Source organism: Lacerta agilis, chromosome 10 (genome assembly GCF_009819535.1).
Source record: "Lacerta agilis isolate rLacAgi1 chromosome 10, rLacAgi1.pri, whole genome shotgun sequence".
NCBI classification, from domain to species: Eukaryota; Metazoa; Chordata; class Lepidosauria; order Squamata; family Lacertidae; genus Lacerta; species Lacerta agilis.
This window is the reverse complement of record NC_046321.1, coordinates 9,342,087-9,369,943: the sequence shown is the minus strand read 5'-3', so window position 1 is coordinate 9,369,943 and position 27,857 is coordinate 9,342,087. Positions and strand designations below refer to the sequence as shown.

The 27,857-nt window shown below is 45.0% G+C and overlaps 1 protein-coding gene across 17 annotated transcripts in view; it reads right to left on the bottom strand.

The window, feature by feature from the left end:
* The window catches only part of CELF2 (CUGBP Elav-like family member 2), a 515,803-nt gene that overhangs the window by 417,454 nt on the left and 70,492 nt on the right, over positions 1–27,857 (bottom strand). For all 17 annotated transcript variants that reach the window (XM_033161679.1, XM_033161682.1, XM_033161683.1 and 14 more), the window contains exon 2: positions 7,553–7,588. In XM_033161679.1, the coding sequence (XP_033017570.1) occupies positions 7,553–7,588 (36 nt within the window). The remainder of the gene's footprint in view (positions 1–7,552; positions 7,589–27,857) is intronic.

The window sequence follows — 27,857 nt, the reverse complement described above, 5'->3', positions numbered from 1 at the left end:
TGCAGAGCTGAATTTTCGATGCTGAAACAAATAAGCAAGATTATTGTATTTGTTTTTTGTTTGAAAGATTTTATACTCTGACCTGTTAATTCTGCTAATGTAGATGGTTCAGAACCACAATAATAAAAAATGGGTTTAGAACAGTAATGAAACAGTCGTTGAAAAGGAAGGGGGGGGGGAATTAGGCCAGATCTGTATGAAATTTTAAAGTATGCCTTTTGTTACACACTTGCAAAGAGCCAAATGGGGTATACAAATCTCTAGAGATCACCAGTATAATTTCTTTATCATGTTCCATTTAAAATTTAATTATGTCGTCTACAACGAGAGGAGTCTGAGTACTCTAAATAGGTCAGGCAATGAACATCTTCACAATATTATAAAGGTTTGCTGTGCGGAGATATTCTCCTTGATGGCCCGGTATGTGAAGGAAACCTTGTTTGCTATGAGGGGGGACGGGGGAAAAGGCAGACAAAGAACAGGACCGAATGTACAGGTGAATAGAACAAAGGATTAGAAGCTGAAACCCTTCTTTCAAATTATTATCGACCCTCCATTTCTATCTGCATTGTATATCAGGAGAAATGACAAGAAAATGTAGTGTCATGGATAGGGAAGAAACACATGATATTGGCAATTATAAGGAGTGAGAAGATGGTAGATAGATAGGTACAGCATCCCTGTGTCAAATTCTCCCCTATATTATTGGGTGAATTTCCAGTCCCATGCAGTTAAATTGCTGGGGGGGGGGTTCTACCTCTGCATGTACGGAACTGCTTGTGGCCACAGGCTTAGCATCACAATGCACATTTGTGTGCTTAAACATTGCAGGGGGGGGGGGAGAGATGTCATTGTTGGTGGCAGCCAAACCTTAAGAATGGAAAGTTTGAATGTGATGGTGGTGGGAAGGCCGGGGCCAGTGTGGTGTAGTGGTTAAGAGCGGTGGACTTGTAATCTGGTGAACCGGGTTCGCGTCTCCGCTCCTCCACATGCAGCTGCTGGGTGACCTTGGGCTAGTCACACTTCTTTGAAGTCTCTCAGCCCCACTTGCCTCACAGAGTGTTTGTTGTGGGGGAAGAAGGGAAAGGAGAATGTTAGCCGCTTTGAGACTCCTTCGGGTAGTGATAAAGCGGGATATCAAATCCAAACTCCTCCTCCTCCTCTTCTTCTTCTTCTTCTTCTTCTTCTTCTTCTTCTCTACTCCCAATTCAGCTTAGCAACCCTGCAGCTCAGCGAGTTTGCTATAGCAATGTGAGAGGATGGACAGAACACGACCCGGATCAGATCATGGGAGTCCACACTAGAATCCACAGTCCTGGGGACCCCCTTACAATTCCAAGGCCTCCCCAAGCTCTTGCTTCTGTCCTTTAAATCTCATTTTCTATCTTAAAAAGCTAATTTACTTGTTTTATTTACAAGCATTTATATACCGCTTAAACTCTGTATCGTGGAAGCAAAAAACACAGCCTAAAACCAGTAAAACAGCAGTACAAAAAGTATGCCAGTGGAAATAAGGCAGCAATTCCAACATGTGAAACTGGGCCCAATCTTAGGGTTCAGGAAAAGCCTGGGCAAAAAGACATCTGAAGCAACTAATGATTGCTGCTTCACATACTGGGGAAACTCAAAAAATTAGAATATCGTGGAAAAGTCCATTTATGTAAGCAATTGTTTTCATTAGCTACTGGAGTTTAATATATGAGGTAGACTCATGACATGCAAAGCGAGACATGTCAAGCCTTTGCTTGTTATAATTGTGATGATTGTGGCACACAGCTGATGAAAACCCCAAAGTTGAAATTGTTAATTTGGAGTTCTCATCAGCTGTACGCCATAATCATCACAATTATAACAAATAAAGGCTTGACATATCTTGCTTTGCGTGTCATGAGTCTATCTCATATATTAGTTTCACCTTTTAAGTTGAATTACTGAAAGAAATGAACCTTCCCACGATATTCTAATTTTTCGAGTTTCACCTGTATGGCAGAGGTAAGGACACTCCATACAACAGGGGCAACAGCAGAAGACCCCTTTTGTGTGGCCATTGCCCTATGATAGCGTGTGATTTCCCCCAGGTAAGCCAAGTCATCTTTCAGGTCTACACTGAAGCAGGCAGCATTTCAGATAACCTGGTCTCTTTTTGGAAAAATAATCTTCCAGATGCGCAGATATTGTTAGCAGCTAGCACACTGTCACATGTCTGAAAGTGTCTGTCTGAAAGTGACAGGACTTGATGACATTGTGTTGCACAGGAGGGGTGGGGAACCCCCACTTAGCCAACCTTAGCACCAATTGAACATGCACAACCAGCCATGCGCACACCCTGTATCAATGGCAAGTCTAAAGCCCCAAGTCACCATAGTTGTGCCCTGCACCAAAGCGAGCTTTTGTCTTACAACCTGGAACAAGTAGAACAGAGGATTGGGGGGCCCAACTATTTTAGTCTTTCAACTTTAGCTATATCTGAGATTGCTGAAGCGGTCATTTTTTTCAAGATTAAGGACACTTACTGAGAATACATGTTTATCAGGACAGCCTCTCTCTCTCTCTCTGTTTCTCCTCTAGCAGGCTAGATTGTCCACCCAGCAATCTCTGTAGTGCTGCTAGGGTTGCCATATTTTGAAGAGCAAAATAGAGGACACATTTGCCGACTTCTACTTTTAACTATAGTAGTAGTAATGTAACCCAGTAGTAATGTACGGAAGTGAGAGCTGGACCATAAAGAAGGCTGATCGCCAAAGAATTGATGCTTTTGAATTATGGTGCTGGAGGGGACTCTTGAGAGTCCCATGGACTGCAAGAAGATCAAACCTATCCATTCTTAGAGAAATCAGCCCTGAGTGCACACAGATCCTGAAGCTGAGGCTCCAAGACTTTGGCCACCTCATGAGAAGGGAAGACTCCCTGGAAAAGACCCTGATGTTGGGAAAGATGGAGGGCACAAGGAGAAGGGGACGACAGAGGATGAGATGGCTGGGCAGTGTTCTCGAAGCGACTGGCATGAGTTTGGCCAAACTGCGAGAGGCAGTGAAGGATAGGCGTGCCTGGTGTGCTCTGGTCCATGGGGCACGAAGAGTCGGACACGACTGAACGACTGAACAACAACAACAACTTTTAACTATGGATCTCTACGACGACTCTCATTTTACATACCCATGAAAAAGAGGCCGTGTCCTGGAAAAAGAGGACATACGGTAACCCTAAGTGCTGCTCTTTGTTTTAGTAGCAACATTGGTTTGCCTGCATCCTTAGCTAACGCTTTTAGGTTTTAATTGTTGTTGTTCTGTGGTGGGCAGTAAGCAACAGGCTTTTAACTATGCAACTATGATATCTTTTCAAATACAAATGACCAGTCAGAAAGAGCATGCAGACAGAGAATGTTATGTCACGTAATGAAAACTGGCTCCCCCCCAAAAAAAAAACAACAACGAGTGGAGGGCTTTTAAGACACTGCAGATTTCCAACAGGTACAAGTGTGAGAAACAACTGTATTAATCTCAGGTGCCCCTTTGTTCTCATTTCAATAAGTCACATATTACTTATACAAATCTATTTTTTTCCCTACTGACATGCCACTATATTTTAATTTTAACACAAGGCAAGCATTCGAACTGAGATTAAGTTTATTAAAAGGAAGGGGGGAAATGGAAGCATTTGAAGGCATCTCTTAAAAATAAATAAATCAAGGCTTTAATTTTGTTTTACGCCTAATTGATTTCTACTGGAGAAAAAAAAAAAGACTATGTCCGTGGCCAGTTAAATGCCAGCCAAAATTAGATTAACAATATCCGGTGTAATTACATATCATCATGTACAGATCTCAAAACCTTTATCCCACGACACAGTGGATGAACCTATGTGCCGTTAAATGATTAGGAAGAGATTCCAGCAGCACAGCTAGAGATTGCTACTGCTTTGAATCATCTTCTTGAAACAGTAGCAACGGTACCTTTGTAGCTCTAAAGAATGAAAATAAATCACAAAAGTGTCATGCTCCGACAATCATTAACTGGTATATAAACAAAATAAATTCAGTTGCCTTGCTTCAAATTGCGCCAGAGTGTTCCACAACACAGATGAAGCTATCAAAAGTCTAAAAACCAGGGCAAGAGAGAGAGAGGAAACAGACAATTTATATGCAACAAGACTGTGCTCGCCAGACTGCTATCTAGGGAGGGAGGGCAAAATTGCCCAGAAACTCACAAAAATAAGACAAGACATCTTATCAATATGATCAAAATCTTTAGCAAAACAAGGCCCAGCACTATGCAGAAGGCAAGATTCTGCCACACGTGCACACATTCCAGCAGGAAAACAGAAGCACAGTTATAATAAACAGTCTTGTGAAAATGGTTGTTAACAAGCTGTAGTATAATTGCAATGAGGGTATCGCTGTTTCCATGTCGCACGTTTTTCATTATGAATAAACATCAAATTGCAATACAATATTCACCGAACACCCCTTTTCTCTTCCTCCGTTCCCCCCCCCACCACATCATGAAGCTCATTATAAAAAAAAGGCCGTCTGATGGAATAATAAGGAACAGGCAACAGCGGAATGAGGAGCAAAGCAGAAAGCAAGCTTCTGTACACCTGTGAGTTTCAAGCGTTTGGTTGCTTTGCAAACGAGGCAACTTCTGAATTTACCTCCCAAAAAACCCGCAGGTCTGTGATAATTCACTGGGCGTGCAGGACAAACGGCAGGCTACATCGGCACAACTTTGGGGCATGAGGGATTTGCTGAGGGTTCTACGCTGCAAAATGCACTGTGAATGCTAGGCTGGTGCTATTTCATAACAAAAACACAGATATCAACAGAGTTCAGGAAGCGACATCATCTGATCCTAGGAGAGGGGTAAGGAAGCTTTTGAAACCCAAGGGCCACATTGCTTCCTGAACAGCCTTCCAGGGGCCATATGAGAGTGGAAGGCGCAGTGAGAGGGAGAAGTGAGCGGAACAACAGATTTGACTCAATCTTTGTACAGCAGGCCAATATTCTGTGTACACAAACACAAACCGTATTTTTCCCTCTATAAGATGCCCCCATTTTGGGGGACTCAGATTTAAGAAAATGGGGGGAGATGGCCCAGAGTATAAGACACCCCCTAATTTTTGACATTATTTTTTAGGGGGGAAACCTAGTCTTATACATGGAAAAATATGGTATATAGAAACAAATGCTTCATAAGGAAATAAACAACTCTCTGACTTTTAGAAGACACCTGAAGGCAGCCCTGTACGGAGAAGTTTTTAATGTTTGATCTCTTACAGTGTTTTAATTTTTTGGAAGCCACCCAGAGTGTCTGGGGCAACCCAGTCAGATGGCGGCATATGGAATCATAGAACTGTAGAGTTGGAAGGGACCACAAGGATCATCTAGCCCAACCCCCTGCAATGCAGGAACCTTTTGCCCAACGTGGGGCTTGAACCCATGACTCTGAGATAAAGAGTCTCATGGTCTACCAATTGAGCTATCCCTTGGAAAAGAGAGAGGTGGGAAACAAGAGGAAGCTGCCTTATACTGAGTCAGACCATTGGTCTATCTAGCTCAGTAGTGTCTACACTGACTGGCAGCAGCTCTCCAGGGTCACAGACAGGTGAATGTCTCCCAGTCCTACCTGTGACTGAACCTGGGACCTTGCCTAGGCAAGGCAGATGGACGAGTGACAGAGGCTTCATCGACATGGTGAATAAACCTTATTCCAGTGTCTGCAATTTGTTTTAACACTGAATTATACATTGTTGTTACCCACTTCACGACCTGTTAGTAAAGGCCACATAATACCATATTTACTCAAATGTTAATGCGCACCTTTTTTGTCAAATTATGTTGCAAAAATTAGAGTGGACGTTAGATTCGATGGCACACTACATTTGAGTAAATATGGTTATTATTATTATTATTATTATTATTATTATTATTATCATCATCATCATTATTTTGTTTAGTCGTGTCTGACTCTTCGTGACCCCATGGACCAGAGCACGCCAGGCACTCCTGTCTTCCACTGCCTCCCGCAGTTTGGTCAGACTCATGTTGGTAGCTTCTAGAACACTGTCCAACCATCTCATCCTCTGTCATCCCCTTCTCCTTGTGCCCTCCATCTTTCCCAACATCAGGGTCTTTTCCAGGGAGTCTTCTCTTCTCATGAGGTGGCCAAAGTATTGGAGCCTCAGCTTCAGGATCTGTCCTTCCAGTGAACACTCAGGGATGATTTCCTTAAGAATGGATAGGTTTGATCTTCTTGCAGTCCATGGGACTCTCAAGAGTCTCCTCCAGCACTATTATTATTATTATTATTATTATTATTATTATTATTATTATCCCTGTCAACTCTGGCTAATGAGGCTTTGCAGCTTTCTGAAGCACTAGAAGACCTCTTCCCCTTTGCAAAGCTAGCAAATGGAGATGAATCGAGGAGAAGCATACACAGGCTTGTGTGGAAGGTGGTGGACTCTCATGAATTAGAGGTGCCTAGACATATTTGGGTGGCTATTTGTCAAGGATTCTTTAGCTGTGATTCCTGCACTGCACGGGGTTGAACTAGATGACCCTCAGAATCATATCCAACTCTACAATTCAATGATTCTACAATACCTAAGGGCAACTATGCTGAATCTGTCCCTTGGCGGGTGTCAGGGAACTGTCCCTGGCTCAGCACAGGGTGGTGGAAGGGGTTTTGGGATGTTACAGGGAGCCCCGACCCCACCTGACTAGCAACACCTCCTCCTCCTCCAGTGGAGGAAGCAGAGGTGTCTCCAGTGGGGAGGGGCAGGCAGCTCAGAGGCTGGAGAGCAGAGGCTCTGGGGATGTTGGAGAGACCTTGCATTCCCCGGGCGAGGGGGGAGACATGCTCCATTGCCCGAAGTGCGCAGAGGGGTGAAACGTAAGGAGGGGAGGCGGAGATTTCAAATACCGAAACTCTTATGTTGGGGTCACAGCCGGAAGGGGCCACTCCCGGATTCTGCGAGTGACTGATACAGACATGAACTTGTAGCTCTGCACTGTAAATAGTATGCACAATAAAACTGCTAAAAGACAGGACGGAGTCTTGGCTGTTTACTCACGAGCAACCACCCAGCGGACCTTACAGCAGGAAATAATTCTATTTCTAGTCTCTTAGAAGATTCACAGGGGTCTTTGGAACAATCCTGGTTCTTCTTAAATGTCAACCATACAGACAAAAATCCAAAAGCACACTGAGGTTACCAGTTAACCTTAACTTAGCAGAAGTTCATCCAGGACATACTTCCTTAGGGCAGTAGGTAGCCTATCAATTAGAGTGATGCACAAGTCACTCACACAAAATCTACCATTCCACAGATCTGTTCTGCAGCTGCGTCTGTCTGCCAAATGCTCTCCCCTCCCCCCTGGAAAAAAAAATCCCCCGCATATTTTGTAACTATTGTTTCACATACAAATGTTCTCTTTTTTCCTTAAACCCTTGACAGGCTGTCTTGGATGCTTCAGTTAGAGGGTTTGCATGTTCCCTTCAGCAGCTCCCCAAAGCCAACACACAGATTTGGTTTAGCAGAACAGCTTGCTTACCTTGGTAGTGTTCCAGACAACTCTGTGGCAGTCTCTCTGCAAAAAAAAGAGAAGATAGACAGAAGGGAAACTTCGTTAGTATTTAAAAGAGCTTATTCCTAATGACTTTGGGAAGGGTAACAAGAACTTAAGACATACGCTGAAAGCAGCCAGCTTTAATTAGGGATGTTTCCAAAATTCACACTCAAATGTCTTTCAGATTTTGATGCTCCGAAGTGGAACGGGTGCATCAGGAATTAGCCCGTTTCTTATTTCTGAATTTTGTACAGGGCAGTTCGCAGCAGCTTCCTGCCTTTATTTACAGCAGTGCCACCAGGGCAGGACTTGGGGGAAGATGTCCATGACTTTACTCAGCAGTATGAGCTGAGGAGTCTGCAAAGGCCTCAGGGTGGGCTTATTATATTATGAATTAAGCAGTATGCATTGCCCTCTAAGGAGGGAGGCTGCCGTACAATCAATACACATTTACAACACAGATGCACATTATTTAAGTGTGCCATTTGGGCGTCCTCTCTCAGGACGGGGAAGACATCCGATTCACTTTGCATTTCAATGAGAACTACCTAACTTGTGCTTTCAGAAATGAATCCAAACACGGCCACCCTCCGAAATGTTGCAGTGCAACTTTTGCAACGCATCTTTCCTTCTCCAAATTTTGCAATGCAGATTTCCAGCTAGGTAATGTGCACAGAGAAATGCATATAGTGGGGTAAAGCGTGCACAAAGATGCATATATTGGTGGGAAAGCATGCAAAAAATGCATCGTATTAGGGGAAATTGCACCACTAGGGGAAATCCAATGATGAACTTTCAGAAGGACTTTTAGAAGCAACAATTTGTGAACAGCTGTGGAAATGTGGAGAACTAAAGACTGGGGGAAAATGAGAAACCAAAAGAAACCAAAATTGTCAGTTTCACCCTTTCCAAGTCCTCTCCCACCTCTGCATTATCAATGTATACCGGAACAATGACAAAACTCACAAGAAATGCAATCTTGGTTTGATTGTAGACAGAACCACAGAAATAATATTTTTGTATGGTGAATGCAAAGAGGGAGCATCAGAAGTTGTCTTATACAATCTCTGACTATTTCTCCATCTAACTTACACTGACTGACAGCAACTCTCCAGGCATTCAGGCAGGGGTCTTTCAAATTACCTCCTGATTATTTTAATTAGAGCTACCTGGGATTCAGCCCGGGATCTTCTGCATGAAAAACGTATGTTCTGTCACTGAGCTATTATTCCTCCCATTAACATACCAGAAAAGATAATATGGAAACTGGTTTTTAATTTTTTTAAAATTTATTCCACTTTAAAAAAACAAAACAAAAAACAAATTCTGTACCTCTGCACTCCAAATCCTGCACCAGGAAAAGATGAATTATGTATATAATAAGGATAAAGAAACTGGATAATCTCCTTTATTTGAGAATTGGACTAGGTCTGGAGAAAGGCTAAAAGGAAGATGGAGAGAGAACCATGCGCCAGTTGGGGGAATCCAATCAACATTAGTGCTTACCTGGCCAATTCTAGGCCCAGGCACATATGTTAATTGAGTCCTCCAATCAGGATTAAAATTTGTTCATTAGTAACCCAGTGAGACCAAGCCAATGATTATTTTAATGGTGCCAGGCTGTGTCCTTTCCCATGAAGACGATTATAGAATGATATCTTGTCCAGTGGTACCTTGGGTTACAGACGCTTCAGGATATAGACTCGGCTAACCCAGAAATAGTACCTCGGGTTAAGAACTTTGCTTCAGGATGAGAACAGAAATTGTGCAGCGGCAGCAGCGGGAGGCCCCATTAGCTAAAGTGGTAACTCAGGTTAAGAACAGTTTCAGGTTAAGAACAGACCTCCAGAATGAATTAAGTTCTTAACCCCAGGTACCACTTCAAGTCTGGGCTGAAGCTAAAGGAACATGCTGCAGTGATCGGGTCCATGGAATTTTTAACTTATTGTCCTCTACGATGAGTGGCTCTCATATGACTTATTAGATTTCTTCCACACACTTCACTATAAGGTTGCAAGTGAGGTTACAACAATGGTGAGAATACATCATTCATAGATTATGGTTTGTGCGCGAGTGACTCTGTTGTTGATGTTGTTGTTGTTATGCAGCAAAATTCTCTAGATTCTGGGATTTCAGCAGGTGAGCCCAAGTGGTGGCTTGCTGGGGGCAGGGAAGGGAAATGAGGTGAGATGGTGAGCTTGGGGGAGTCCCAGGTTGTCAGCCACTGCTGATGAGGGCTAGAAAACCTATCTTTAAAATTAAAACATTAAAAATGCCAAATTGCATTTAATGCCACACCTTGTACTCCGGCAGAACTGCAGTATACACACAGTTAGGCTGATGGCATTTTAAAAGTCAAAAGCATTTTGATCTTACATAGCCACACATCAGTTGTACCATATGATGCCACTGCCTGGTAACGGCTCTATAAACTCTGCTCCATTAGACCAATCCCAATCTAAGATACAAAAAACAAGCTGGGATGACATCAAACAGCATGATGATGGAACATTATCCCCCAGCTTTGGAAGGTTCCCCTTTTAGTTGGTGCAGCAAACACCGGCATGGACACAACTTTTTAACCAGTAGGCATGGATGATCAACAGGGAATGTGATTGCCATCATATTCTGCTTGCAAGATTTGCAGGGATAGTAATCTGGTCAACAATGCGGAAGGCATGTTGCATCAGGTGGGAGTTTTCATCTGTTCCATCCTGGAGTTCACCAGCTTCTGCTGCAGCCTTTCTGCCTCAGTGTATCCTATATAGATTTAACTTTCATAAAGGCATCACCTTGCCGACAAAGGACCATAAAGTTAAAGCTTTCCCAGTAGTGATGTATGGAAGTAAGAACTGGACCATAAAGAAGACTGATCGCCGAAGAATTGATGCTTTTGAATTATGGTGCTGGAGGAGACTCTTGAGAGTCCCATGGACTGTAAGAAGATCAAACCTATCCATTCTTAAGGGAATCAGTTCTGAGTGCTCACTGGAAGGACAGATCCTGAAGCTGAGGCTCCAAGACTTTGGCCACCTTGAGAGAAGAGAAGACTCCCTGGAAAAGACCCTGATGTTGGGAAAGATGGAGGGCACAAGGAGAAGGGGATGACAGAGGACAAGTTAGTTGGACAGTGTTCTCGAAGCTACCAACATGAGTCTGACCAAACTGCGGGAGGCAGTGGAAGACAGGAGTGCCAGGTGTGCTCTGGTCCATGGGGTCACAAAGAGTCAGACATGACTAAACGATTAAACGACAACAAATGATTGTGTGTGTGTGTGTGTGTGTGTGTGTGTGTTTATTAGGAGCAGGCCAAAATGGAAACATTCTTGTACAGTATATGCTCCCACCACTGTCAGAGACAATATACCACTGAGCCTCTTGGGCTTGCTGATTGGAAGGTCGGCGGTTTGAATCCCCGCGATGGGGTGAGCTCCCGTTGCTCTGTTCCAGCTCCTGCCAACCTAGCAGTTCAAAAGCACGCCAGTGCAAGTGGATAAATAGGTACCGCTGCGGCGAGAAGGTAAACAGCATTTCTGTGTGCTCCGGATTCCGTCACGGTGTTCCATTGCGTCAGAAGCCGTTTAGTCATGCTGGCCACATGATCCAGAAAGGTGTCTGCAGACAAACACTGGCTCCCTCGGCCTGAAAGCAAGATGAGCTTAAAGACCTCCAAAGAAGGAGACTCCACCACAATCCTTGGCAGCAAATTCCACTGTCGGACAGCTCTTACTGTCAGGAAGTTCTTCCTAATGTTTAGGTGAAATCTTCTTTCTTGTAGTTTGAATCCATTGTTCCGTGTCCGCTTCTCTGGAGCAGCAGAAAACAATCTTTCTCCCTCCTCTATATGACATCCTTTTATATATTTGAACATGGCTATCATATCACCCCTTAACCTTCTCTTCTCCAGGCTAAACATTCCCAGCTCCCTAAGCTGTTCCTCATAAGGCATCGTTTCCAGGCCTTTGAACCTTGTGGTTGCCCTCCTCTGGACACGTTCCAGCTTGTCAGTATCCTTCTTGAACTGTGGTTCCCAGAACTGGACACAGTACTCCAGGTGAGGTCTGTATTTGTGCCTTTCATATTATTTTTTGCCCAAGTGTAGTACTTTACATTTCTCCCAGTTAAAATTCATCTTGTTTGCTTTGGCCCAGTTCTCTAATCTGTTAAGGTCATTTTGAAGCGCGATTCTGTCCTCTGGGGTATTAGCCACCCCTCCCAATTTGGTGTCATCTGCAAACTTGATCAGGGTGCCCTCTAGCCCATCATCCAAGTCATTGATAAAGATGTTGAATAAGACTGGGCCCAAGACAGAACCCTGTGGCACCCCACTAGTCACTTCTCTCCAGGATGAAGAGGAGCCATTAATGAGCACCCTTTGGGTTCGGTCAGTCAGCCAGTTACCAATCCACTGAATGGTAGCATTGTCTAGCCTGCATTTTACCAGCTTCTTTACAAGAATATCATGGGGCACCTTGTCAAAGGCCTTGCTGAAATCAAGATAGACTTTTGACTGGACTTAACCGTCCAGGGGTCCTTTACCTTTTTACCTTTACTTCTGAATGCCATTTGCAGGAAATCGCAGGAGGGGAGAGTGCTGCTGCAGTCTGGTCCTCCTTTCAGGCTTCCAATCAGGGCACCATCGTGGGAACTAGACACTGGACCAGATGGGCCTTTGGCCTGAGATCCAGCAGGGGTTGTCCTATGCTCCCCAAAGAAATATGTCTGAGATTCTTTCTCTCACGTCTCCTTGGAGGGAAAAGAAGCTACTCTGCAGAATCATCTCAGAATATCCTCCATTGCTTTTCATAAAGAGGAGCCATTAATGAGCACCCTTTGGGTTCGGTCAGTCAGTGAGTTACCAATCCATCTCTCCCCTTACCAACATACTCATATAAGACCCCAGAATGATGCTAGAATTGGACGGTGCTTCTTCCACTTGTAATGGAAGTAAACACAAGCCTTGAGTGGGGAGGGAGAAGAAAGAAGCTCTGAGGTGTGCGTAACCCCCTTTGCGATGAATAAAGCGAGCTGCTGACTCACATATTTCAGCAGCAATCTTTCATGTGCTTAATTGCGCTCAAATAAAAATGTCACCCTTTCGGCAGATCAAATTCTCACTTTAGCATTATGCATGGCAGCAGAAGGGTAATGACTTAGGACGTCATGCTCAAATCCAAGAATGCAGGTCATAAGTCAGGAGAGTGCAGCATAAAAAAAGAAGAAAGAAAGAAAGAAAGGTAAAAGAGCAATAGATGAAAAGGCCAGGTGTATTATTCCCTTGTAGCTTTCAACGCCAGACATTCTAAAATTCAGCCTGCAGGCAAGGCACGACAAATCCAAGGACCCCCATCACCCCATTTGCAAATGAATGAAGGAACATTGCAGCAGTCCATTTTTATCAGCTGCTACAATGATGTGAAATCCTTATTTCAAGTACTGCTAGAACTGTTGCCACTGGCAAGCCGGATGAGCAAGGGTCCATTAATCTGACCAACTCAGGGATATAGCACTGTAGCTCAGTGGCAGAGCATTTGCCTTGTATGCAGAAGGTCCCAGGTTCAATCCCCAGCACCTCCAGGTAGGGCTATGAAAGACTCCTTCTCTTAAAATCCTAGAGAGTTGCTGCTAATCAGTGTTGACCAAGGGTCACCAACCTGGTGCCCATGGGCACCATGGTGCCTGTGAAGGCTTCCAGTAGTGCCCCAGATTCTGATCTTTTACTATTAAAAAACAAAAACAAAAAACGAATCTCAAACCCACCCAGAAAGTTATGGGGCATAATGTGAATTTCTGTGAAACCATATCTGGGCATACAACTTTTTTGTGTTGTGAGACTAATCAGGAGAAGCAATAACGTGAGCCATGCAATTTGTACACATGCACACCGAAATTAGACAGTCCATCCTCATATGGTGGGGATGAAATCCTTGGTGGGTAGGGATGAGTTGGATTTGTGCAATGCCATGCCCCCAACCCCCTATGCATTGGGCTGACTGCAGGGGGAAGTTACACAAGGACCAGCCCAGTGTGTTGCAGTTCTCAGCCTCAGATCAATCTCTGGCTCAGTTCAAATCAGGCACCATCTCCGCTCTTGAGTCGCTGGTTCTGACCCCACCCAACAGCTGCCAATAGCTCTGATAACAAGAAAGGAACTCCTTGCAGCGATCAAGGAAAGAAAAACGAAAAGCCATTTTACGCAGTCTTCAGACTCAAATAGTCCGCTAAAAAATACCGGAAACCACAAGAAAATCTGCATGTGTGTGTGGCATAGCTGTCAACTTTCGGATTTCAAAATAAGGGATCAGCAGCCTCACCTATGATAGTCACGTGGCAGTGGTGGGCGGGGCCAGAAGCAAAAGTGGGCGGAGCCAATGGGAAAATATGCAGAGGCTCCACTCTGGGTGCAGCAGACCACGGCCACCAGGACCAGAGCGGAGAAGACGCCGAAGATCCTGCCTCACCCCAAGCCCCACATCCCTCCACTCCGGGCTCGCTTCCCGCCGCCGCCGCAGCAGCTGCCGCTGCAGCCGCATGCGGTTCCGGCTGCCCGAGAGCCGCCGAAGAAGAGGCGGAGCCGGCAACAGTCCCCTTGCCTGCCTCTCTCTCTCCTCCGACACTCCCCCCGCCCACCCCTCCTGCCCAGCGCAGGATTTGGGGAGGTTAGAGGAGAGCAGGGCCCGCTCGATCCTCCTCATTCAGAGCTGAGGTAAATGTGTCTGCGTGTTTTCAGGAAGGGAGAGACTAGAAGGGCGCTGCTCAGACACTCCTCTTCACCAATCTCCCTCGGGACTCCCGACTCCGTTTTGCCTGGCAGTGAGGCTTATCCGCTTTTTAAAAGCTGGCGAAGCTCCTGAGGAGAGTGAGCGAGCGAGAGGCAGCTGAGGAAAACTGCTCCCCCAGCACCCCCAGGAGGAGGAGGAGGAGGAAGAAAATACCGGCAGCGGCAGCGCCACTCCCGCCTCAGCCGAGTCCCATGGAGCGCGTGGAGCCTGCACGCAAAGAAAGAAGCAGGACGGAGCGAGGCTGCGAGTCCCTCCCCTTGGCGCTTACAAGTCCTCCTCCTCCTTTCCCCTCCTCCTCCTCCTCCCCCCTTCTCTGGCTGCTGCCTGTCTGCAGATAGTCTGGCTCTTAGTGACAGCAGGCAAAGAACGGGGGAGATGGGGAAGGAAGGGAATATACGGGAATATACGGGTTTTTGATTAACCCGGGATTGCAGCGGGAAACGTGTTAAAAAACGTGAGAATCCCGGGAAATACGTGATACTTGACAGCTATGGTGTGTGGGTGGGTTATCCAGGTTCCAAATACTATAATTTTCAGAACTGCAAATCTTAGAGCAGAATAGCAGGGATGTTACATCTGCTTTCAAAAGAAAGAGTTGTTGCCCTGCCTAGAAAATAAGTACAACCAGCAGTTAGGAGGTAATCTTGCATATAAACTCAGTACATAGAATGAGAAGCCATCAGCCTGACACTAATCCAATGTTTCTTTAGCTGCAGAGGTAAAGCCGTATGCTTTACAAATTTTACAGCTTTGTAAGTACAAGGAGCTATGCTGACAAGTAGTCAACATAATCATACAGCCTATGCTTTTATACGTAACAGGTGCTGCCTTGGCATTGGATGCCCTTCCGTGATGTCACAGCACAGAGGGAAGGCTAATCGGCCACAGTGCAGTTGTTTGTGAGAGGTGGTTTAGAAGGAGGAGGAGGAGGAGGAGGAAGAAGAAGAGGAGGAGGAGGAGGAGGAGAGTTTGGATTTGATGTCCCACTTTATCACTACCCCAAGGAGTCTCAAAGTGGCTAACATTCTCCTTCCTCCTCCACAACAAACACTCTGTGAGTGGGACTGAGAGACTTCAAAGAAGTGTGACTAGCCCAAGGTCACCCAGCAGCTGCATGTGGAGGAGTGGAGACGCAAACCCGGTTCACCAGATTACGAGTCTACCGCTCTTAACCACTCACACCACACTGGCACTTTTTAGGGGACAGAAAGACCCACAAACGGAAATCGGTGTTATTTATTGAAAGGATGGGTAAGAACAGAGAAGGTTGGAAGCTAGAAGGATTCTCTGGGTGGGTGGGAGGAGGTGTCAGCAGCAGGCCACAATAAAACAGATGAGCCAAAAGATGAGAGCAGTGAGTGATGTTGGAGAAAAGAGAGCCAAGGAGGCAGCACGTTACGTCTTTGGAAGCATTTGGATGCAGGTATCTAATATAATCGACATCCTTCCCTCCCCAGTGGCTGACTGGAATGGATATATCCGGAGGGTAATAATCTGCAAACAAAATAAATGTTGACATGAATGGTAACTGTGAAAATATTAAGTGCCCTACAGGCCATTGAATGTGCAATTTAGTTATACATTTGTCCTCCACACTGAGGCAGTTGCGAAGTTAAAAGCGCTCAACTTTTAAACTCGTGTGGCTGTACCATCGCCCTGCTCTCTCTGTCTTCCCCCACCCCTAAACTGGCAAGGTCTTTCTCCTACAGCATATTATCCCTGTTGGAAAGGAGATGGATTCTGCATTAGGCTCTCCTCTACATATCTGATTCCACAGTTGAATTGCTTTTCACACCCAACATCTCATATTTTCTTAAAACCATCTGCTCTGCAGCTCTGGCAGCTATTCACTTTATTTTTACGCAGGTACCAAAAGTAAAGGGTCCCTCCCTTCCCCCACCCTCCCCATGTCCTTTCCCCTCTCCCACATGAAACAAGGCATGCCCCAGAAGGAAACCATAGGAGGGGGGTGGTCTGGAGATACATGGGGCTTGCGGAAGACACACAAGCCTTATCAAAGTTATGCAGGTCTGGACCAATTCAACACACAGACGTGTGACCACCTGGGAGCCACATGGAAACCTATCAGCTTTTAAAGTGTACGTGTCTCCCAATATAGTGAGGGTTGTTTATTTGCAAGAAGAAATTTTTTAAAGAAATATTTCTTTTTAAGCATCAGAAATATTAGTGAGAGTTCTGCACCATCAGAGATTTCAGCACCACACGTGCAATGCATTGGAGACCACGTGGTTTCTAATCGCTGCCCATTCGAGCTCGTTAACCTTCTCATATCAACGTGCTTCTTTTAAAACCCAGGGAATTTGTTTCTCAACTTCTCTCACCAATCAATTGCTTCTCTTCTTGTACCAATCACCTCTCTCCTCCTTTCGCATCTCGCGCACATTTCTCTTTGGTTAAGAAAACATTAGCACGGGGATAGGACCGTCCGGATATTGTGGGTCTCTATCATCCCTAGCCATCATAGACAATGGCTAGGGGTGATGGGAAATGGAGTCCACGAGGATCTGGAGGGCCACAGGTTGTCTACAGCTACATCAGCAGGAATCCACAGAGCAGAGAAGTCTGTCCCATCAGTTCCCATCAGTTTCATCCTGGATCTCTTCACTGAACCTCTGACTTGAAAAGTTTGCGAACTGGCAGGGAGAGATTATCCTCCACTGTCATCGGCCACCATTCTTCACCCTCAGCATCCTTCTACAGAATGATGATTGATTGACATAACATTGTCCCAAGGGAAGCTTTTTTTGGGGAGCGGCAGTTGGTGACAGTTGCTGGAAAGACCAAAATCATCCCATTATCCTTTGGGACAAACTGGTTCACTGACTCTCCCACTAATAAGACAAGAACGGAGCTAATTAAAATACACATGCCATTGACAGCAGTATGGAAAGCACCGGAAGGAGGTGGTTACGGACTGGGAAAACCCAATCTTTTTGGAGAAGTTGAAATCAGTCAAAATGTCACATACCGTATTGGCTCGAATATAAGCCACACTCCCCCCCCCCAAAAAAAATTCTGACCGTGAAAAGTTAAACGTGTGGCTTATATCTGCGACCTATATGGTATGCAGCCAGGAGCGTGGGGCAAACAGTGCCAGGTGCGCGGTGAAATGGCGCCCGCCCCCCGCCCTCTCTCCCAAGGCCGGGAAAGGAGAGAGCAAGGAAAGGGGAAAGGCCGCTGGCAACACATTGTGGCTCTCTCCCCCCCCCCCCCCATGCAGACAGGAGCAGGGAGGAAGGGGGCAGCTTCTATTCGGGTATTTTTTTCTTTTTTTCTCCCCCCCCCTCCAATTTTAAAGCTGCAGCTTATACTCAGGTACTTCTGTAACAGGACACAAACAGGTTCAGGTCACAATGCCTGGACTCTTATTTTTTAAAAAATGTGGTTTTACCATAAAAAAGTTCTTCTTTGACTTTAAATGTACAAGAAGATTCAGTGCATGAAATGAAGAGGTGACCAGGCTGAGATCAAGATGCTTTGTAGGCACACACTTTCACATTAGGCCCTTACTTCAGTACTATTAGGGACGCGGATGGCACTGTAGTCTAAAACCACAGAGCCTAGCGCTTGCCGATCAGAAGGTCGGCGGTTTGAATCCCCGCGACGGGGTGAGTGCCCGTTGCTCGGTCCCTGCTCCTGCCAACCTAGCAGTTCGAAAGCATGTCAAAGTGCAAGTAGATAAATAGGTACTGCTCCAGCGGGAAGGTAAAAGGCATTTCTGTGCGCTGCTCTGGTTCGCCAGAAGCAGCTTAGTCATGCCGGCCACATGACCCGGAAGCTGTACGCCAGCTCCCTCGGCCAGTAAAGCGAGATGAGCGCAGCAACCCCAGAGTCGTCCTCGACTGGACCTAACGGTCAGGGGACCCTTTACCTTTACCTTTAGTACTATTATCCTGCATATATCAAAGTTATGAGCCAGGTGCCAACTCTCCAAAATCCAGATGAGCTCCTCGCACCCTGGACAAAGTTTGCAAATACTTGAGCTGGATCTGAAATCAGCTGAAAAGGTGCCAGCGCTCACTAAAATCCAGCACTATTATTTTAGAGGAGTGATTTACTTCAGCAACAATGCATCACCACTCAACTAGACATCTCTCTCTCCCCCTCCCACTCTCTCTCCCCAAACAATAACAAATCCTTAAGGCAGTTTGCACCATTAAGGAACTGTTAGACTTCACTATGTACAGGTAGGTCTATTAATCACCCCACCTTTCATGTGCTGTAATTCTGCCACCGTTAAATAAGAGCAACTACTTAGTACCTGAACCAACTATTAAATGAGCCTTCAAGCTCATTAAAAGCTCACTTATTTGGGCTTCAGAAACGGCAAGTGTAACCAGCCTGGTAGGAGCATCACTGAAGTTGGGAAGATGTCACAGAAATCTTCATTTTTCCAGCAATTTTGTCATAGACAGAGAAGGGAAAGAGGAGAGGAGATGTGAGAGAGAGGAGAAAGAGACACAGAGAAGGCAACCAGCAAGGTTTAGGAACAGAAATGAGGGAAGGAATTGGCTCATGTTGCAATTAGTACCGTACTTCCTGACATGATGTGGAAACTGAAACACTTTGGGGAAAATCCAGAGAAGTGATGATTTCAATATAAAAAGTGTGAAATAATGTACATTGGGGGGGTGCATTAAAATGCATATCCTTGTTGACAATAGCACCACAAAATGTATTACAAATCACAAACCGGCTTCCAGGAAATGTGTGTATTAGGCAAAATTGCATAGAAAATATCGCATATCAGGAGAAAGGTGCACTAAAATGCTGGTGTATTTGTGAGAGACTCCCCCCACCCCCAAGCAAACTGATGTGAAAATGTGATGAGCCAAACTTAAGGAGAAAAACTGAAATTGGCAGTTTCCTCCATGCCCACTTAGAAACCATTTTCTGCAGCTGAATTAAGAAAATGGCAAATCTTACAACAAAAACTATACAGCTTTTCCAATTGTGTTATCAAAGGCCAATTTATCAGTTTGGTGTTGCTGTTTTTCTTTTAATGGTGGGAGTATCCCACTCACCCCCAGAAATCAGATTGTGAGAACTTATTATTAAGTGTAATTATAGATGTCACCCAGGCCTCCCCCCGTGGCAAAAAATTATACTTTATCGCTGAAAACGAGCAGCGCTGGGAGCGTCGAGGAAGAACAGCCGCAAGCAAGGTTTTGAATTGAGAATGATGCCATTTATTTTCACCACAGCACATGCTGTGCATGTATGTGGCAAGAAATAAATCCAGATTTTTATATTTTATTTTTCTAAAGAGCTGCTGCCAATTAGCAATCCTATTCAAGATGTTCAGTTCAAGGTCAAATGCCTTTGTCTGCATGCAACAATAGACTGAGACTACAGGCAGTCGTGCCGGATCCTCTGTGGATTATTAATTTCTACCCCATCCTCTTCCAGCACTCGAGACAGCTTAATAAAAATGAAAAATCATTAAAACCATCAATAGAATTCCACCCCCCACCCCCCATTTATATATACAGCTGTTATATTGTCCCACCTTCTGGAGCCCTTAAAAGCAGCTTGGAAATCACTTTAATTAATGTTAAGGTCAGCATAAAGAACCACATCTTTCAATATCCAAGTCTTGAAATGCTGCATTTTTATTTCACGGAACAGCAGCAGCAACAACAACACACACAGACTAGTTGGCATTTAAACTCTAGTCTCTTTGGCCTGAGCTCAAACTCTTTATACGACTTTTCATCCAGTTTGTTCTGGTAGCAGTGCAATGAGCGCTTACAAAATTGTAGAACTGTAGAGTTAGAAGGGACCACGAGGATCATCTAGTCCAATAATAATACTAATAATAATAGTTATTACTTATACGACGCCGATCTGGCTGGGTTTCCCCAGCCACTCTGGGCAGCTCCCAACAGAATATTAAAAATACGATAAAACACCAAACATTAAAAACTTCCCTAAACAGGGCTGCCTTCAGATGTCTTCTAAAAGTCAGATAGTTGCTTATTTCCTTGACATCTGATGGGAGGGCGTTCCGCAGGGCGGGTGCCACTACCGAGAAGGCCCTCTGCCTGGTTCCCTGTAACCTCACTTCTCGCAGTGAGGGAACCGCCAGAAGTCCCTCGGCACTGGACCTCAGTGTCCGGGCTGAACAATGAGTGTGGAGACGCTCCTTCAGGTATACAGGGTCGAGGCCGTTTAGGGTTTAAACGGTCAGCACCAACACTTTGCAATGCCTGGTGTGGGGCTCAAACCCACGATCCTGAGATTAAGATTCTCATGCTATACCAACAGAGCCAAACAGCATACACATATGAGGGAGCACAGGAGCCAGCTCCTAGGGGCCGAGATCCCTCCCCCCCAAATAAAATATTTGAGGGGGGTACACCCCAAGGCGATGGCCATTGCCATTCAAATATTGGGCATGCGGCCACTATTGTGATTATGTGGGGTAGGGTTTACCTGCCCCCCATATTTTATTCAAGTTGGTACCCCTGCGGGGGTGGGATTAGCAGACTTGAAAAAAAAAAACCTCGCAATTTGCAGAAGTGCCCAAAATAAATAAACTTTTGGAAAGAGACTTATGTGTGGGTAGAAGCAGCCCGAAGAGGACCTAGGTATGCTAAGTGGCAACAGAACGCTGACTGCATCTTGGGAGATGCAGGGACAGAAAAGCAGGCAGGAGGGGAATGTAACGGAGTATTGTAGAGATTAAAGCACTGAACAGGAACGCAACAGACTGACTGCAACCTTTTGGTTGCAGGTACCTCTTGCGAATTCATGTTTCCGGTTCTTCCGTAAAACAACAAACCCGCTGAGTATCAGCCAGCCCATCTACACATCTTCACACACGTGTGTTTGTTCCAAACAATACATTTCGGGTTATTTTGCCAGTTTATATTGCCAGCTTAAATTACAAACAGGAACCCTGCACTGAATCACTATCCCCCCCCCCCCCGCGCTTCCCTCACCCTTTCCGTATATCACTAAAGAAAATGGACGGCCTGCAATAAATATAACCCAATTTTCATTTCCGCCTGCTCCGGTGATCTCAACCATTTGTGTCTCTGCTCAAATCCATATGACATAATAGATGTTAAACCTGTTATACCTCCCAGGACCAAATATTGCTTCCACAAAATAAATGTAATCTGGGGAGAGGTTGGGGGGGGGGGAGGGGGAGGCAAACAACATTCCCCCACCACCACTACCAGCAGATTGTTTTAAATAATGGCAGCTGTCTGATGCCGATTCAGAAAGTTTGGAACCTGTAAAACTATTCCCAGCGCAGAAGTTGAGTGGGAAGAGAGCATGTAGAGTAGGAATGAAGATGCCACATTGTGCAAATCTGCATTACATATTTAGGCACACAGTTTGTCCTGTCTTGTGGTCTCACGTTGAAATATGCATAGGCAAGAACACAACACTAAGCACTCCGTTCTCCTGAGCCGCCGGGTCCATTTTGATTCACTCAACCCATGCCATACTTTCTGTTTTCATGCTAAACCTCCAAAAAAAGAAAAAAGAAAAAGACCTGAAGTTGTTCCTGGGAAGACATCTGCAATGATGCTACAGACACCGCAACTTTCATCAGCCAGGAAGGAAACCTAGGACGTTGCCTTATAATGAGTAAGACTATTGATCCATCTGGCATACTATTGTCTACACTGATTGGCTGCAGTTCTGCATGATTTCGGGCAGGGGTCTCTCCCAGCCCTCCCCAGAGATGCCAGGGATGTAACCTGTGGTCTTCTGCTTGCAAGGCAGATGGCTGTCCACCAAGCATTGGCCCTCCCAAGCAAAGGTTGAGGGTGCATATTGCCACTGCCCAGAACAGGAGAGGTAGTACATTTCGTATTTCTCATTTCGTATTTCTCCACCCAACCCTTACTTCCTAGCCTATAGGCAGCTGCCTTCATGTGGTATACCTATGCAGATTAGCAGCGGCCCTCCAATGATTTGGACCCGACTCTATCCCAGTCCTGCCTGGAGATGGCAGGAACTGAGATCTTTCACATTCAAAACGTGCTCCTCCACAGCTCATCTATGGGGAATTTATGTGGGAATTCAAAGGAAACTGCCCTGCCCTCCAAAAACTGGAGAGTGAGGACTAAATGGGAAAGAGGAAGCATGCCAGTCACCCCTAGTTTGCAATCATCTGGCAACCACACATTTTACAATGTTGGCCTTTGCATAGTTGACTGGCTGCTTTTAACTAAACATGATTCTTCACACACTCCAATATAGCCAACTGCCTTTATATTTTGGGGATGTGCAATAAAAACAGTGGGCTGTATGCGAGGTTAACTATACATTGAGTAGACCCATTGAAATGGATTCAAGTTAGTGATGGATTTCAACGGGTTTTCTCGAAGTATGGCCAATGATGGATGCAACCTGTCACTTTCTTTGCTACCAGACTGGATTGAAAAATATGGGTCAAAACTGAGTTGGGATGCATTCTAGGCAGTGGAGGTTGGCGCCCATGGGGACTAGGAGGGAGGCCAACAGCAGGGGGAGCCAGAGACCATGAAAGGCAGAGTCAACAAATTCTGGGTTAGTTTCCATCCTCCTCCCAGCTGACTTCTACAAGAGTGACACTGAGATTAAGAAGGAGGGAGCGGAAGGGAGCAAAGAGGCAGTGTCACTCTCTGAGCTGGCTGTAAATAAGAAGGCAGGGCAGGTGAGAGCTGGCACAATGAGGTTGATGGGGCAGTGCCCCATTCAACCCAACAAAACAACGTCCAATGATTCTAGGGGGCTGCTAGGGGTTTGTTTTTCTTTTACATTAAGCACAAAAGGAACCTTGTGGCACAATAAATGTATCTGATGAAATAAGCTCCTGAATACAGATGCACAAGCCACAGTAAAAAAATTACTTAAGTCTTTTAAGGTGCCACAATACAATCACCTGATTCAGACGTTACACTGGCTAAACCATTATTTAGCACGTCAATCACAAGCCACAGTCAGCCATGAGCTTATGTGCTCCCTCTCTTTTTCTCTGGTACATCTCCAAAGCCGAATTCGGGAGTTTTCATTTCCGCTTTAGATTAACTGCAACTTGCCATGTTGTCTAAAGCCCAACGGACTGTGGTTAATTTTAACTATGGTTTGTTTAAAACATGCCAAATTCAAACTGTTGGGACATGAGAACAAATTGTTTAAACAACCCATGGGGGTTTGGACAACACACTAAACTGTGGCTGATCAAAACCGAAAATGAATTTTTTCAATCTCCTACTGGCAGTTTTGCTGGGGGGGGCAGCTAGGGAGGAGTGTGTGAGCCTGAGGATTATGACACACCATCTTTGTCACAGTAAACTGTGAGTTAGCATTTTTATAATCAGATGGAAATGTTCAATGCCACAATCACTATGAAGGAAGCATTTTAGGGACTGTCAACGAAATATCCCAAAGACTGCACCTTTAATATAATGATCATTTGGTAATTGAAGCTGGTTAGAAATCCACTTCAAAAGGAGTTGTATATTCTGTCAAACATGTAAGAGATGACAACATCTGTCTGAATATACACACACACACACACACACACACACACACACACATATATTTCAAAAGATTTTCCCCATGGAAAATTACTTTTGTGAAAGAATAAAGACCAAAATCAAAGAGGTTTTTTTTGATGCAAAGGAGCTAAATTATAGATAATATTCACAGAACTCTACCTCTCTTTAAAAAAAAACAAAAAAACACTGAATCCTGGCATGCATTATGCACCAGCATTTCTTAATCCAGTCCCGATGTGTGGCATATTGCAATTGTGCGCAATTACAGTTAGCTATAATTAAGAACAATTATAGCTTTTATTTCTCTGCTTGTTCTTTAAAAAGCACATTTGTAATAAAACTCACCACTTCCCCCTCCCTCCCTCCCTTCTACATTCTGTTTTTTAAAAAGGTGAATGTAATTATACATCACTATAACATTGCCAATAATTAGTTTGACTCTAGTATCTCCAGAAACCGTTTTCATTTTATCTGTCAACTGCACCATCCACCTTCAACGGAACATGCCATAAAATTCTCATCATTAACCTTTGTCACCTCATAAATCTGCAAAGAAACCTGAGCAAAATTAAGGTTCCATCACTTTAAAAAGGGATTTTATGGCTAAACTAAGGGTTAAACCACAGAACTTAGGGCTTGCTGATCAGAAGGTCGGCGGTTCGAATCCCCGCAACGGGGTGAGCTCCCGTTGTTCAGTCCCAGCTCCTGCCCACCTAGAAGTTTGAAAGCACGTCAAAAGTGCAAGTAGATAAACAGGTACCGCTCCGGCGGGAAGGTAAACGGCGTTTCCGTGCACTGCTCTGGTTCGGCAGAAGCGGCTTAGTCATGCTGGCCACATGACCCGGAAGCTGTACGCCGGCTCCCTCGACTAGTAACACAAGATGAGCGCCGCAACCCCAGAGTCGTCCTCGATTGGACCTAATGGTCAGGGGTCCCTTTACCTTTACCTTAAGATTTATAACAAACTGGGCAGATTGTGCTGTTCTCTCTCTCTCTCCCCCACTGCCCCATATTAAAAAGGTACAAAACGTTGTTTTGTGTATTGCTGTGAAAATGGCTTTATTGTTCCATGCTCTGGAACTCCCTCCCTGAAGAAGCCAGACTGGCTCCCTCCTTGCTGTCTTCTGAACTTATTGCTTTTAATGAAAGGTTATGGTACTGTACTGTTCTTACTGTAATTATTTCTATATTTATTACAGATTTTATATAAGTATAGCTCAACATCAAAAAAACAAAAAACTAAGATCATGGCCACTGGTCCCATCACCGCCAGGCAAATAGAAGGGGAAGAAATGAAGGCAGTGAGAGATTTTACTTTCTTGGGCTCCATGATCACTGCAGATAGTGACAGCAGTCACGAAATTAAAAGACCCCTGCTTCTTGGGAGAAAAGCAATGACAAACCTAGACAGCATCTTAAAAAGCAGAGAATCACCTTGCTGACAAAGGTCCGTATAGTTAAAGCTATGGTTTTCCCAGTAGTGATAAATGGAAGTGAGAGCTGGACCATAAAGAGGACTGATCGCCGAAGAATTGATGTTTTTGAATTATGGTGCTGGAGGACACTCTTGAGAGTCCCATGGACTGCAAGAAGATCAAACCTATCCATTCTGAAGGAAATCAGCCCTGAATGCTCACTGGAAGGACAGATCCTGAAGCTGAGGCTCCAATACTTTGGCCACCTCATGAGAAGAGAAGACTCCTTGGAAAAGACCCTGGTGTTGGGAAAGATGGAGGGCACAAGGAGAAGGGGACGACAGAGGATGAGATGGTTTGACAGTGGTCTTGAAGCTACCAACATGAGTCTGACCAAACTGCAGGAGGCAGTGAAAGACAGGAGTGCCTGGCGTGCTCTCGTCCATGGGGTCACGAAGAGTCGGACACGACTAAACGACTTAACAACATACAGTTTTAATTCTATTAATGTTTAATGGGGTTTTAATTATTTTCCCCCTCCCAACATTTTTAAGCAGTTCTTGTTTTTATTTCTAAGCCATCTTGAGTCCTTGTCCGGAAAATAGGCAGGGTATAAATCAATAAATATTCAAATCCCACATGTTATTCTTGTGGAGAAGCTGGTAAAATGTGAGCTGGACAAGGTGACTGTCAGGTGGATTTGTTGCTGGTTGACTGACCGGACCCAAAGAGTACTCATTGATGGTTCCTCACCATCCTGGAAAAAAAGTGACAAGTGGGGTGCCACAGGGTTTTGTCCTGGACCCATTGTTGTTCAACAACTTTATATGACTTGGATGAAGGAATTGAGGGGATGCTCATCAAATTTGCAGATGACATTTAAATGGGAGGGGTTGTACAAGTGAAAGGGATCTAGGGGTGTTAGTGGACCACAGGTAAAAAGGTAAAGGACCCCTGAACGGTTAAGTCCAGTCAAAGGTGACTATGGGGTTTTGGCACTCATCTTGCTTTCAGGCCGAGGGAGCAGCCATTTGTCCACAGACAGCTTAACGCTTCATGTGGCCAGAATGACTAAACCACTACTGAAACACCATGACAGAAATCAGAGCCACAATGGTACCTATTTATCTACTTGCACTGGGGTGCTTTCAAAATGCTAGGTTGGCAGGAGCTGGGACAGAGCAACAGGAGCTCACCCTATCGCGGGGATTCAAACCGCTGACCTTTCAATCAGCAAGCCCAAGGGGCTCAGTGGTTTAGACCACAGTGCCACCCACATCCCTAGTAGAATCATAGAATCATAGAGTTGGAAGAGACCACAAGGGCCATCCAGTCCAACCCCCTGCCAAGCAGGAAACACCATCAAAGCATTCCTGACAGATGGCTCTCAAGCCTCCGCTTAAAGACCTCCAAAGAAAGAGTAGTAGACTACAAGCTGAACACGAGTCAACAGTGTGATGCAGCAGCAAAAAAAGCTAATGCTATTCTAGGCTGCATCAACAGAAGTATAGTGTCCCGATCAACAAAAGTAATAGTACTGCCCTATTCTGCCTTGGTCAGACTGTGTCCAATTCTGAGCACAAATTAAGGAGGATATTGATAAGCTGGAGACAAAGTGCAAGTGTGCAGAGGAGGGCAACCAAAATGATCAAGGATCTGGAAAGCAAGCCTTGTGAGGAATGGTTGAGGAAGTTGTGTATGTTTGGCCTGGGTAAGACTTAGAGACTTAGAGGAGATATGATAACCATCTTCAAATATCTCAAGGGATGTCACATGGAAGATGGATCGAGCTTATTTTCTCCTGCTCTGGAGGTTAGGACCTGAAAGAATGGATTCAAGTAACAAGAAAGGAGATTCCTGAATTGCAGAGTGTTGAACTAGATGGCCTTCAGGGTCCCTTTCAATTTTACATTTCTCTGTTGATTAATAATAATAATAATAATACAAGGTCATTATTTTAAATGAATCGCCTTTCCTGAGCAAATCTCTACTTACGAGAACCTCTGGTTACGTATCCTTCGGGATACGCATGCAGAAAACCCAGAAGTATTTTTCCGGGCTTCACCCCGTACGCATGCGCAGAAGCGCTCTACCACGCCGCACACATGCGCAGAACAGGCACCTCTGGTTGCGAAAACCTCGGGATCTGGCCAGAGCTCTGGAACGGATCCTGTCCGCAACCAGAGGTACCACTGTAATAATAATTATAATTACAACAATTTCCCGAGTTTGTAAATGGGCCCATGGTTCCAAAATGTTTGGTGACCTGTGTTAAGCCAGGGTGGGGGTAGGGAGAAGCGAGCATTTCAATAGCACTCCTGAGATCTTGGTGCAATGTGGTTTTGCCCAGAAGTATCCTGACTGATGTGGGATGCGGGTGGCGCTGTGATTTAAACCTCTTGGGCTTGCCGATCAAAAGGTTGGCAGTTCGAATCCCCGCGATGGGGTGAGCTCCCGTTGCTTGGTCCCTGCTCCTGCCCACCTAGCAGTTTGACAGCACGCAGTACAAGTAGATAAATAGGTGCCATTCTGGCGGGAAGGTAAACGGCATTTCCATGTGCTGCTCTGG